The 13,396-nt window shown below is 37.8% G+C and overlaps 1 protein-coding gene and 1 long non-coding RNA gene across 6 annotated transcripts in view; one reads left to right on the top strand and one right to left on the bottom strand.

Annotated features, from left to right (window-relative positions):
* The window catches only part of CBLB (Cbl proto-oncogene B), a 134,723-nt gene extending 121,756 nt beyond the window's left edge, over nucleotides 1-12,967 (top strand). For all 5 annotated transcript variants that reach the window (XM_021534893.2, XM_021534897.2, XM_021534896.2 and 2 more), the window contains 2 exons: nucleotides 1,020-1,139; nucleotides 8,882-12,967. In XM_021534893.2, the coding sequence (XP_021390568.2) occupies nucleotides 1,020-1,139; nucleotides 8,882-9,144 (383 nt within the window). In that variant the 3' untranslated portion in view covers nucleotides 9,145-12,967. The remainder of the gene's footprint in view (nucleotides 1-1,019; nucleotides 1,140-8,881) is intronic.
* On the bottom strand, nucleotides 34-1,840 carry LOC110472840 (uncharacterized). The gene is made up of 2 exons (XR_002465776.3): nucleotides 1,791-1,840; nucleotides 34-488 (listed from the first exon to the last, which is right to left on the bottom strand). It is a non-coding gene; the product is annotated as an uncharacterized LOC110472840 (long non-coding RNA).
* Nucleotides 12,968-13,396: the final 429 nt, after the last annotated feature.

Raw genomic sequence — 13,396 nt, 5'->3', positions numbered from 1 at the left:
TGTAACTTCCAAATAATCTAAGAGCATCACTGATAGTGTTAAAAATCATTTAATAGCTTTAAAATAAATATCTGGAATATGTATCTACAGCCACATATTGTTCTTCATATTTGCATAAGCAATACAACCGTACAGAAGCAGTTCTCATTAATCTTAGCAATGTATTGCATCTAGTTAGGCATGCATGGTTGTGTGAATTGGTCTTTTTTTATTCATATGGTATTTCTAAAGCCATATTACTCACTTTGCATCTTGTCACCTAATCTATTGTAGAAGATTTATGATGAGTTTTTGATGATTGGTTTCCATACAAGTCTTGAGGGTGATTTCTCAGCTATCCATCAGAGCCTGTCAGGTTAGAATAATAATCTCATCATCAACACCAGCCAAAAGTTGTTCTCACATACAAAACAAACACTCTGCAAGTACTGAATCCAGGGCAGAAGCCAGATCCAGGATGGTGTTGCACTTGCTCAGCAGCATCTTTGCTAGCCAAAGAGAAAAGAAAAGAAGGGGATGATATATCGGAATTGTTTATTTCTCTCATTTTTCAAATTCCGTCCCTGTAATATTTACCCATAGCTGGGACTGTTTGAATAGGAAATCAGCCCTGCAGTCTTTGTGAACTGCAAAGCATAGCAGTGTAATGAAGGTCTAAGCAAATTGAATCCCAAACTGAAGCTGGGATGTTTCCAATTGTGCTGCTCCAGGCACTGCAGCCTTTTCCATGCACAGCCCCAGCAGCATCAGGGTTGGGTGGATGGAAAGTACCTCATGGCTGTGAGGAGAAGAGACCACAGTCAGCTCAGGACAGACCACCTTTCAGCTGTGCTCCTGTGTTTGTCACCTCAAATCATACTTACATGTGTACTATGAACACTGAATTTGGGGTTTTGTGTGCATATGCTCTCAGGGGACACCTCTGGATTCATGGTTCCTCTGCATGATGGGAGGCTATTCTAATCCTCAAATAGAAATTCTGCTTATTCTAAGACAGTTTTTTAATTCTTTTATCACAGATCCCCATTTTGACCCAACAATAGGTCATGTTCCTTTGCCCCCTGCTCGGAGAGCACCCGGAGAAAATGTCAAAACAAATAGGACATCTCAAGACTACGATCAACTTCCTCCATCTTCAGGTAAGGCAGAAAACTGTCCTTGCAGAAAATTGCAATTTTATGAAGAATATAACTTTCATCCATAAAGTCCAGTGAGTTTTTTGTCATTCTGGGCAACAAATGGCAATGGTAATGTTGCTTTACAAAAGTGTGAAATCATTGAGGGATAACAGAGACTTAAGTTCTGCAATAGAGGTGAAAGTGGCTACTTGTTGTGTGTAGGTGTATATACTATAGCATCCATTTTACCAGCTGCCAAACGGAATTCTTATGTGAGTTATAGTGTTCCCTTACTTTTTGAGAAAGGCAGAGATTTTCCTGACACCTTTCAAGCTCGTAGGAGATCAGAAGTACTAAAAGGAGCACAAGCATCTAATTTCCATATTTGTTTCATTTCTCCTAAACAAAAAAGCAGTAGCTTAACCTCTCTAAAATATTATTTTCTGTCTTTTTTGCTAATATGTTTGTCTGAATTTCTAAGAAACTTTTAAGATATTTCTTAATAAAATAGCAAGAATCAAAATCACTTAAAATTCAGTCTTCCTTTTCAATGGAACAGGTACAGTAGAAACAATTCCTCTACCAAAGAAATTTTGGTTATGGTTTCAGGCAACAAAAATAGTATATTTAAAGGAAATATACTAAGTGGATAAAAAAAAATAACAGTATTACCTGTATATCAAAGTACCTTCACCAGTTTTTAGACAAATTTTCTTTTCTTTAGATGTGCATGGGGAAGGGGGAGGATTGGCCCAAGCATATTCTTTTCCTGTATGAAGAAACCACACAAAGAAAAAGTCAAGTGATGTTTTATACCATTAATCATTCTCCAGATAGATAAAATTTTGTGTGGAGACCTTTTATGCATAAAGAAAAGGACTTCTCTCTAATCTTTCAGTTGTAATAATCACCATTGTTCAATTGAAACATTCTCAAGTGGAAAAAAAAGATATATTTTTTAGTAGTAATTGCAATCTCCTTCTCAGAAATACAGATTTTCATCCTGCTGAGGTATAGGGGGGGAAAAAGAGTAAGTTTTCCAACTTAAATGGGGGGAAATTTCTCTAGCTTTCTTTAGGGTTACTTGTTTTTGTAATGAATAGCCTAATTGTGAATTAATGTGATGCCTTTGGTAAATGCTATCACTTTTGGGAGGGTATCTTTACAAATATACCTATATCTCTTTTTGTTTCCCAATTGTTGGAAGAAAAGGGTTCATAATGCTTTATATGTGGCATTGTGAGGGATCTATTTGTCTTAAAATGCTCAGTCAATTTATTCAGGGAGTTTTGAGTCCTCTTATAATGCAAATTATGACAATGATGTGACTTACTTTTAAAGCTATGGAGTTTTCCTGCAATTCGTGCATTTCTGAGATAGAGCGATTTTTAATTTTCCTAAATTACTGCAAGATACTTGCTAGTTAAGAACTTGGAGCTTTCTGGTGCTACTTAATACTATTCAATCTGTTTCCCACAGCCATCTTCTAAAACATTCACGTGTCAGCTTTTGCTATAAATATAATTCTAAATCAGCATGATATGCAGCAAGATATTCCATTTAATTTCAATTAGATGAAAACTATGTGATAGATCATGTCGTTCTCTTAATTGGAAAGTTGCTTTTACGGTGTCAGTAATTCCAAAGGACAGAACTGATGAGCTACAGGATGAACAGGTTCACCTTCATCTATGACTTAAAAAGACAATGTTGAGAGCATAACTGTATTCAGAACTTTGGTTTTGCATTTATTCTGAACTAATCAGCTCACTTAAGAAATTCTTCATTTCAGTGCTTTTTGAACTAGCTGAAAAAGAAATGGAGTTCACTCTAAAATCTAATTATAATTTAGCCACTGGGTTCCTAGAGTAGCATGGGCAGCGCCTTAACTTCTCTGCTTCACTTTCACTGTTTTTAAGATTGCTGTAGTGATGTTTAACTTAAAGTCTACTGAGTAATTTATTCTAATTCAGATACCCAGTATTGAACACTTCAGAAATAGTACCCACTTCCCCAGAGGCATGTTTTCTCAAACTTCTTATACACAACTGTTGAAAATTATTACAAAAAGTCCAAGAAAAAGAGATAAGACTTGGGGGTGCTGTGGATAAGAGGTGGGACATGAGCTGGCAATGTGTGCTCAGAGCCCAGAAAGCTAAAAATTCCCGGGCTGCATCCAGAGCAGTGTGGCTAGCAGGGCAAAGGAGGGAATTTGGGCACCTCTGTCATGAGACCCCACCTGGAGAAATGCATCCAGCATAAGAAAGCCATGGAGCTGCTGGAGTGAGCCTGGAGAAGACCACCAAGGTGATAAGAGGGAAAGGAGCACCTCTCCTGTGAGGAAAGCCTGAGTCAATTTGAATTGTTCAGCCTGGAGAAGGGAAGGCTTTGGGGTGACCTAATTGTGGCCTTCCAGGACATGAAGGGAGAGAGACTTTTTACAAGATCAGGATGAGGGAGAACTGAAGGAGATCAGATGAGGTATCAAGAAGTCATTCTTTACTCTGAGGATGGTGAAGCCCTGGCTCAGGTTGTCCAGAGAAGCTGTGGATGCTTCATCCCTGGAAGTGTTCAAGGCCAGGCTGGATGTTGCTCTGAGCAGTCTGGTCTAGTGGAAGGTGTCCCTGCCCATGGCGGGGGTGGGATTAAATTATCTTTAAGGTCCTTTCCAGCCTAACCCATTCTATTATTCTGTGATATTGCTAATAACTAAAGAGTATTTTACCTAAGCACAGCCAATAATAAGAGGGAAAGGAAGAAGAATATTAAGCCTCTAATTGATGTCTGTTCTCTATTTTGCTGAACTTAGCTATTCTGTAAGATACAGATTCAAATGATTGGTTAATGTATTTGCCTGCTGCCTATTCATTCCCTCAGTTGGCCTTATGAAAACACGTGCTTCTAAATTTGGATTCCTTTTACAAGAATATTATTCCAAGGTGTATTTCAGTTAACACTGGAAGAAATAACACAATCCACAGTATTGCAAAGTACAAAGATAGTGCCTTGATGGAGCAGCAGTGGGTCCTTCCCTCACCTTCTCCCTGCTCTCTGAGCTCCTTGGAGCAGTGTCCCCTGGGTGTGCTTTGTTGCTGTACCCCAGTTAGGTGAGGTGTAGCTGCTTGCCCCTGTTCCTTCACAGAGGGTCTTTGTCACCTGCTTCTCTGAGGCTCCTGTCAGTGGAAGACCAAGTGTTGGGGGAGATGAAACAAGAAAGCCTTATAAATATGATTGCCTGGCAAAAGATTTAGAAAATACAGAGATTGAGATGGCAACAAGTTTTGAGATACCAAACCTTAGCTACTGAACAACCAGAAAACAACAGTACAGCCAGGATGAAGACAATTCTGGTTGAACAATGCCCTTACCTACAGATAGATCCTGTGGGAGTCCAGGGCTTCCCTCTGGCTGCCCTGGCTGCCCTGGGACCCTGGCAGGGGTCAGCAACCCCCCTGGACAGAGCCCCCAGAGACACTGGCTGTGATCTCTGTCCATGGAAAAGAGTTTTCAATCTCACAGCATGAATTACCAGCTCTGAGGGTTTGATATAAGTAATAATTAAGTGTTGCATGGGTGCAAAAGTAAAATTTTAGATTCTAGATGAGGGGTCCAAAGGGGACAAGATGGAGGAAATTGGGTGTGCCTTGTCCTTTTTCTCCTTCTTCATGCCCTCCATGTCTCACTGTGGTGTTGGCATTTTTCTGTTGGTTCAGGTTGGGGACACACTGTCCAACGTAGGTGACAGATATTGGCACGTTCTTGTAAATGCAGCCCAGGGAGTTTCTGGTATTTAATGTTTGTCACATCCCACTGAGGGCAGAGCCCCACACGCTGCCCTGCAGGACAGAGCTGGGCAGGGCAGCAGAACATGTGAGAGATAAACAGAATAAACAACCTGGAAACCAGCACAGACCAATTATGGCTTCTGCTTTGGCAGGGGGCTGACAGACAGAGACTTTCTACAATCTCAGAATCATCAATAGCTCAGATTCTGACAAGGTCCAAGGGTCAAATGGACTGTTCTATCTCACCCCAATGTGTGGTTCATCCCACACCTGTATCCCTCCCCTGAAGCATCAGGAGTCTGTGATCCCACTGGCCTAAGTCTTGTTCCAGCCCACCTTGAACCCCTTGACAAGGAGTCCCTGAGGAGCCAGACACCCTCTTGGAACTTCTGTTCTCTTGGAACTGCCCCTCTCCTGAACATCCTCTTGGGATCCTCTTTTATCTCCCTCTGCCCTTTGCCTCTCCCTTCCCCCACGCCCTGGGACCTGCCATGGGTCATTCTGGTGACTCCAAGCAGGACCTTTCACCCTCTCTAATAAAACAGATATTCTAAGAGCAGCCTTCAGAGATATCCCATCTCCATCCACCCAAAAAATCCTGTGTGAGACCCCCAGGCTTGCTCTGGGGTCTCATGTGGTGGTGAAATTCCTCCTCCAACCCGAGCTTCCAAAGAAAAACTGTGCAGCCTCTTGCTGTTTGGTCTCAAGGCAGTTTATTGTAAGTTATCTAAAAGTTTTTCTTCTCGGGCTGTGGCTGTTTGCTCACAGCCCAGGCAGAGGCACACACACACCCTGACATGTTCCCTGTCTGCTGTCTTCTTCTTCTTCTCTCCCCCAGCCCAGGGCTGCTGCTCTCTTTTATATGATATATTACGTATTACATGTTTACAGTTTTCCCCCAATACCTACTACCTATATTACAAATTGCATTTCTACTCCAAACCAATCTGTGAGTGCCAACATCACCAAGAACATGGAGGCAAGGAAGAAGGAGGAAGAACAGGATCAGCCCACTTTCCTCCATCTTAGAACTTCTGACCCCCATGTACAAAGTAAAAACCCCCTGTAAAGGTGCTAAAACCTCCCTGTACAATACTAAAAAATTTTCCCCTCTGTTTTGTAACTACTTTTACTATACTATCTAACCCTTTGTGACTGCTTGTTCCACCTCCAAAGTTGGTAACTCATTCCATGGTTCAAACTCAAAATCACAGCTGTTTGCAGCTGCCTGCCAGGCTCTAAAATGCTTCTGACCAAGGCCTGGAACCTCTAAAAATGTCTGAGGGACATTCTGAGTTCCAATCATCCTGGAGTCCAGCATCCCTGGAACCGAGGGATCCGGGAGAAGCAGTGAGAGAAGAAAAGATGGGCATTCCCAGCAGAGAGGAGCAGAGTTGGCATTGTTACAAACAGCCTCTCCCACTGTGCCATGGAGCTCCCACTGCTCTTCCCATGCTTTTTAAGCACTTATTAAACGAGCCTTTGTACTAACCCCTTACCTAAGGGTTCAATCTCGTGCTGAATTATAGAAATGGGAGTGGTGGAGGAAGCTGCTCGTGGTAGAAACTGTTAATTGAATTGCACAGTTAGAAAAAAATCTGGTTTGAATTTTTAGTTAGACATCTGTGATGGCTGAAAATCAGAGGATGGGAGGTAGGGAAGGAAAGTTCTGCTTAATACCTCTATCTCAGTGTCCAGATGGACATGCAGCTTAGGCTTAGTATCTTTAAGCTCAGGATCCAATATGATATCCAGCTTTAGCTGAAATTTTATATGGATGTGAAGATATTGAAAGAGATGTCAGCGTTTAAAAAAATAATAATGGGAATTGAGGGAGAGCACTGAAGATCTCAGAGTATCTGTGCTATAGAGAGATGTTGCTGTGTTGAGAATAAAATGCCTATGCTTCAAATCTGCTGACAGAATTAAAAATGACCTTTCTAAATTATGTGATTGCTTAATAAAGTTTGTTTGAAGGCTTCAGTGAAGTGAAGGTTTTAAACACTAAATTACTTCAGTTTTAAGCCTCTGTTAGGCTGAGTCAAGCAAAAATATCCTCATGTAACACAAGCACAGGGAAGGATCTGATTTATGCATAAGGAATTTCTTCTATACTTCAAGCCCAGGGGAAAATGTAAAGTTTGTAAATTTAATTTTGTTTCATACTGTATAGAAATGAAGTCCATAATGGAATGTACATATTAAAACAGCTTGAAGGTTTGTGAAAGAAAAATTATTGGTTTTAAATGACGTGTCATTATTCTTAAGATAAAGAATATTATTCTTTTGCAGTCTTGAGTTTCCTAAAATAAGTGAAGTGAGAAATTTGAACTTGTTTCTGCTTCAGTTTTTAGTGATTAACTGCATTTCCTGAGGTATAGTTAATTTCTCAGGCAAATGTTTCATGGATCTTACGCACCTTCATAGCAGGTTTGGATCTGCTTTAGAATGTTTATCATTTAGATAATTCTTTTTATCTTTAGAGAGAAAAAAATAAAAACAAATATGAAGTAGCCCTTAGTACCTATAGGTCTTAGCCCCTTAACTGTAAATGTTTAATCACATTTCTTTCATCCATTTGTCATATGAATATCACCATCTTGCTAAACATACTATTAACTTTATGAATTAAGTGGAATTAAATTTTATAGCAACATGCATCCAAATAGATGGAAAAACTAACTTGAAAGGAAAATACACCTGCATTAAACATGCTCTTGTGTGAACTGCTTTCATTTATCTGAAGTGTTTAATGCACTGGGTTGAATTATAGTTCTCTCTATCCAGTGTTATGATAAGGTTGCAACAAACATATTAGAAATATAGCATTTCTTCCATGCCTAAAGAGTTGTCTCTGAAGTACTTAACACTGGAAAATGCCACTGCTCTCAGTGTAAGTAAACAGGAAGCATCACAGCCAGAAATTCCTCTAATTTATCTATCAAAGTCAGTGTTGATAGGACTTGTTAAAACCCTTTTTGAGGGATTAAAGACTTTTTAATTTTTTAGATACTTTGCTCTTGAAAGTGTTTTCTGTGCTGTGCCTGCTTGTGTTTAAGCTTCTTATTGTGGAATCAGTGAGGATAAAGGCATTTCAGTAAAGTACCAAGTTTACTTGAGCACGAAACTCTTGACTCTGACAAGATTAGCAAGTTTGAATATTAGTTTTTTTTCACCAGCACATCATGATTCTTGGTCACCAGCATTAACTGTGGAGGTAACCTTTCCATAGGAGATAGGACCCCGGGAGAGATTTCCAAAGGGGGACGGGAGAGGAAGGAACGTGTTCTGTTCTCATCATGGGAATAATAGGGCTGGAGGTCTTTTGGAGAAACCACTTATTTATGTGTTTATGTGTAGCTGCTGTGCACGACATGAATAGCAATTGAATGAACAGAATCTAGAAGATGGACCAATAAATCAAGGATTTTTCTCCTTCAGGCGTATTTGTCTGGATTCCTCATTCTATACAACTTTTGGTCCTCAATAAAGTTGTAATCAAATTTGTGTCTGAGCTTTTCTCATTTGTTTGTTTTTGTACAGGTTTTTTTTTCTTGGGATTTTTGTTTGTTTGTGGGTTTTTTGCTATTTTTTTGTTGTTTTGTTTGTTTCTTTTTTTTTTACTCAGACATTCTCAATTTGTGGGTTGAGAGTGGAGAATGTTTAAGAGTTTGACTGGCTATTTTTACTGTCTCTCCTGTTTTATCATACTTTATTTTTCTTCCAACTTTCCAGATTGTAAATTGCATGTTCCTATATTATTATAATAATAGTATATTGCTACATTATTTTAATTTTAGATTTCTTGAGGACTTCAGCTTCTGTCAAAATTTTAAGATGAGCTGTATTGGTTAACTAAAATATTTCTTCACGTTCCTTCAGAATTTTATTTTTAAAACAGCTTCATGGGGTTTGACCAACATATAAGACAGTCTTAGGCCAATTTATAATGATTTTTATCTCTTTTATTTGAAACAGATGGTTCACAAGCACCAGCCAGGCCCCCTAAACCACTTCCTCGAAGAACTGCACCAGAAATACATCATAGGAAACCATACAGCTCTGACAGTTCCACGGAAAATGTGGATGCAAAAATTGCAAAACTTATGGGAGAGGGCTATTCCTTTGAAGAAGTCAAGAGGGCACTTGAAATTGCCCAGAATAATGTTGACGTGGCCCGCAGTATTTTAAGAGAGTTTGTCTGCTTTCCTCCACCCGTCTCCCCACGTCTCAATCTATAGCAGCATCAAGATTTTCTTGGAGCATGTGAATTGTACAGATGCACATGTGGATTGGGGAATGAGAGGAAGAACAGAATGGAATATTTTTCTTCCATCCTTAGCAGAAGGGTGTTTGTTTCCAGCCGTTTATCAAAGGCTCCTGGCTGCTCTGATCAAGACTTATAAATATGCTGAGGCTTATGTATTTTTGCTAGCCATACTTTTTTAAATCAGGGTTGAACTTACAAAATAATTTAAAAAAAAAAGTTTACTTCCTTAGAACTTTTAATCTGTGAAATGCTTTTTCTTGTTTACAAGTTGGCAAGTTACAGTTTTCTAGTTTGTGCCTGTACTATGTCATGTTTATATTCCCTGTACTTGTGGTCAGTTCTGCTGTAGCATTCCCAACAGTTTCCATGCTGACCACTCCATCAACTAAATCATCAATATCCAGAAGTTCTGTTTTTCTTTTTGTCCTTTTTTTTTTCTTTTACAAGATGCTTTAATTGTTTTTTGCATTTCAGCTCATCAAATGCAAAAAGTATGTGGCCTTCACTACTGATTTTTTTTTTTTTCTTCTGAGATTCCTTTGCTTTTGAGAGAGGACATACCTGAATGTAAAACACATTGTTCTGTGAACTGCCTTTTTAAAGGTATTTTGACAGTAGTTTTGGGCAGCTTTGTTTAACAAGAATTCCATGACCTGTAGTCTCAAGGTCTTTTATACAGTGTTTCCACAAAAAAGTCCCAACCAACAAATAAAACACTTCATGCAGCAGTGATACTGAGTTCTCACATGTAAAATCTCTTTTAAAATTGGTATTTGATTGCAGATGTTCAAAAAAAGCCAAATGCAGCATGATAATACTGTGTTTTGATTACACACTAATGGCACCAATTCTTCATGGCAAGACTAAAAGGAACCTTTTTAAATGATATTAAAGGTATTCAGGTAAATTCCAGTTCTAGATACAGTAAAGTAGAATGCAGTTAATGTTTTGTCTGAGTGATTATCCTGTGGGTCATTGTGGCTTGGATCAGTTTGTATTAACTTGGAAACTTAAAATCTTTGATGCACTGTTAATTCCTAATGCTACTGTAGCAATATTTTTTGCAAAGTTTTTTAATAACCTCCTCCCTCCCCTATACACTTCATAATCCTCAAGGATGTGTTTAGCACCCAAATTCTTTCACTCACTTTCCAGCTGCTTAGTTGGAAATACATTTTTGCTTTATTTGGTTAGTTATACACCAAACTTTGACATTTTATTTTTGAGCCCAAATTGATGCAAGCCAATTTAAAAATTTTCTTGATTTTAAAAGAGAGAGAGAAGACAATTCTATTCTGAGTACTTTCAAAGTTGAGTCCAAATATTTTCGGAAAAAGTCTTAAGATTGCTGCTTTCTTGGTTTTTTAGGAAACTTTGACATTTTTCTTCTAATACTATTGAACAAACAAAACCATGTGGTATTTAGAATATTTTTCTCATTTTGATATATGATGAGTATATGAAAATTTTCAGTGTGCCAGGCTGGGTGGTGAAGTATATATTCATTATTCCCTTTTAGCTGTTAGTGTTCTCTTTCACTGTGAGCAAGTGCTAGAATTTATATCACTTACAAGATCAGATCTCACCAGGCAGTGCTTTTGCTGTAAAGATGTTTTCAACATTGTGGCTGAACTGCAGGTTTGAAGTAAGTGAGAACACCAATTGAAAATTACTCTGCTATCTCAAATTTCCCGTTGTTTCATGAAAAAACTTGTTCTTAAAACTGAGTAAATTATTTTGTAGCATCACAAAGCATAGTATGGATATTGTTTTAATCTTCAGTGATAAAAGATGATCAGGAGAATACAGGGTATAGGGAAGAGCTGCTGCTGCATTTGGATTTAAGCAAATGCTTCTGAGTTTATGTTGCAGGAAAAGACATTTGCATCTTCCTGTAATTGTTCATTCCTCAAGTACAGCTTAGGAAAAGTTTTGGTGTAAGTTATCATCTGTGCTTTTGACTCAAGTTAATCTCTTTCCTCTGTTTTGGGAGAAAAATTTGTGTCTTATGGAACCCTCTTGCTCATTTGGTTTGTTTGCAACATCACTGTAGCATTTTAGCTAGCTATAAATTGAAAATTATTCAGGCTGTTAAATTATACACTCTGGTTGTACTGGAATTACTGAAATGAGGTTCTAGCATAACTGCCAGCATAGCAATGATGAAAAAAAGAGCATTTTACAAGGACGAACAAACAGTCTTCAGAATGAGTTTTGAAATTTTGAATTGTAACGAAGAACTCATTTTCTCCTTTTTATGCAGCAGCTTAGTATAAATTACATCCTTATATTGCAATTAGAGGCTGGAACTGCTGCCTGATAGATTAAGGTTTTTAAAGTTTTCCTTCTTTCTGGTTGTGACCACTTTTTTTTTATTATGTGTTAAAAAACCAAATTTGATTAGCAATATTTTGAGTGGTAACTTGAAAATGTTGATCTTTAAATGAGTGTGCTAATAACACTTCTAAATAGTGGAACGTGCAGACTGTTTCAGACCTGTTCTGGTTAGTAGTTTGAAAGTCAAACAGCAAAATTGCCTTGCTAGAGTGTTGATGTTTACTCTGCAGGAATTAATAAGCTTAAAATAAATTAATCTGGCTGCAGTCTAGTTCTCTAAAGACATAGTTCTCTAAACATATTTTTAACCTTTGAAAGACTTAAGGGTTTGAGCCTGGCAGTGTGTTAAGCACTTATATAACTTTAAGGAAGACTGACTTGAATGAGTGCTGGGGTGAACAAAGTTGATTAAACTCAGAAACATTTTAAGTCTTTAGACCATCCTTGTGCTGTCTGTTGGTGTCACCTTTTCTGTCCTTTTGGCTGAGTTACTGCATTTTGAGCAAATTGGCTGAATGAGAAATTGAGCAGAGCAAGTGGACATCAGCAGCAAAGATCTTTGCCAAAGGCTTTGTATAGGAAATATTTAAATTATGGTAAAGGAAACTAATATAATTAGCCATGTTAATGGCTTGTCTGGAACCCTAAAATGGCCACTGGTAAAATTTGTAAATGTCCAGAATCTCAAGAGTGCATCTGGCACAGCTTTTTTACAATGTGAATTTAGGAAATTTTGTACCAGGATCATTTCTTCTGTTGTATTTCTCTCATTTTCAGCTTGAAGCTTTACTTTGCACTGACAACTCTGACCTGAAATTTGTGTCTTAAATATTGACAAATTTTGAAGCAAATGAACACCGTATTCAAAGCAAATTCAGGTGCTACCTGATGACCTGGAATTCAGCGTTTTTAGGAGTGACTTCTTGAAAAAGGACTTCAGCAGTTTCCATTTTGAAGGATTTTCTTTCAAATAACTATTTTATCTGAAAATGCCTTTTATAAACTTGTCTAATGTGGCAAATTTAGTGATGTGTTCAATTAATTTATATTTTATTCAACATTCTTTTTAAATTTTGGTTATTATGTATGCTCAAGTTCTTTAACTGTTCATGTAAGGTATTTTATAAAATTAATGTTAAGAGAATGTTGGGTTGGTCCATGATTTTTCAAGACTCTGTCTCTGTTATTGAATATTATCACTTTTCATATGATGGTTTAGCAACATAGCCTGTCCTGTGTAGGGGCCTTAAAAGACATTGTTTTGTAAGCCACAAAAATGAGGCCTTGCTCTAAAATAAGGTGAAACATTGCATTGAGACGTGTGTTTTTTATCCCCATACAGTACCTCATTTCTAAATTTCAGTAGTGAAAGTTAATAAATTGGCAGTAAGTTTGGAATGTGCATGTAATAGCTGTATAGCAGAAAGATGCTAACCATTAAATATTTAGAATCCAAAGTGGTGAACACATAGTCCGACTGTATATTAATTTGCAGGATTCTTTTCCTGATGAAAATTGCAATAACTGACACTTATATTTTTTTAATATCTCGGGAATTTACATTCTCAAGCATTGTACTCTTAATGTCAAAAGTATTTTAGCTGTGTAGAACATTTTTCTCCTGTTACTGGAAAAAGTTTAGAAAATCAAACCCCTCTGCTATGCATGACAATACAAGTGTTGCTATTTCAACCTCAGCACTCTTCCCTGCAGTTGGATTAGAGCTTCAGTGCTGAAATTTTCATGGTACTTCTTCAGTGTGTTAAATCCTTGTCTACTGTGTATCTCACTAGTCATCTTGCTAATTAGAGAATTTACCTATTTCTGTCATTTTTACTCTTAGGTGAAAGTTAGGTGTTATTTTATTGTGTTACAATCAAATTTTA

This window comes from Lonchura striata, chromosome 2 (genome assembly GCF_046129695.1).
Source record: "Lonchura striata isolate bLonStr1 chromosome 2, bLonStr1.mat, whole genome shotgun sequence".
NCBI classification, from domain to species: domain Eukaryota; kingdom Metazoa; phylum Chordata; class Aves; order Passeriformes; family Estrildidae; genus Lonchura; species Lonchura striata.
This window is presented reverse-complemented; position numbering and strand designations above follow the sequence as displayed.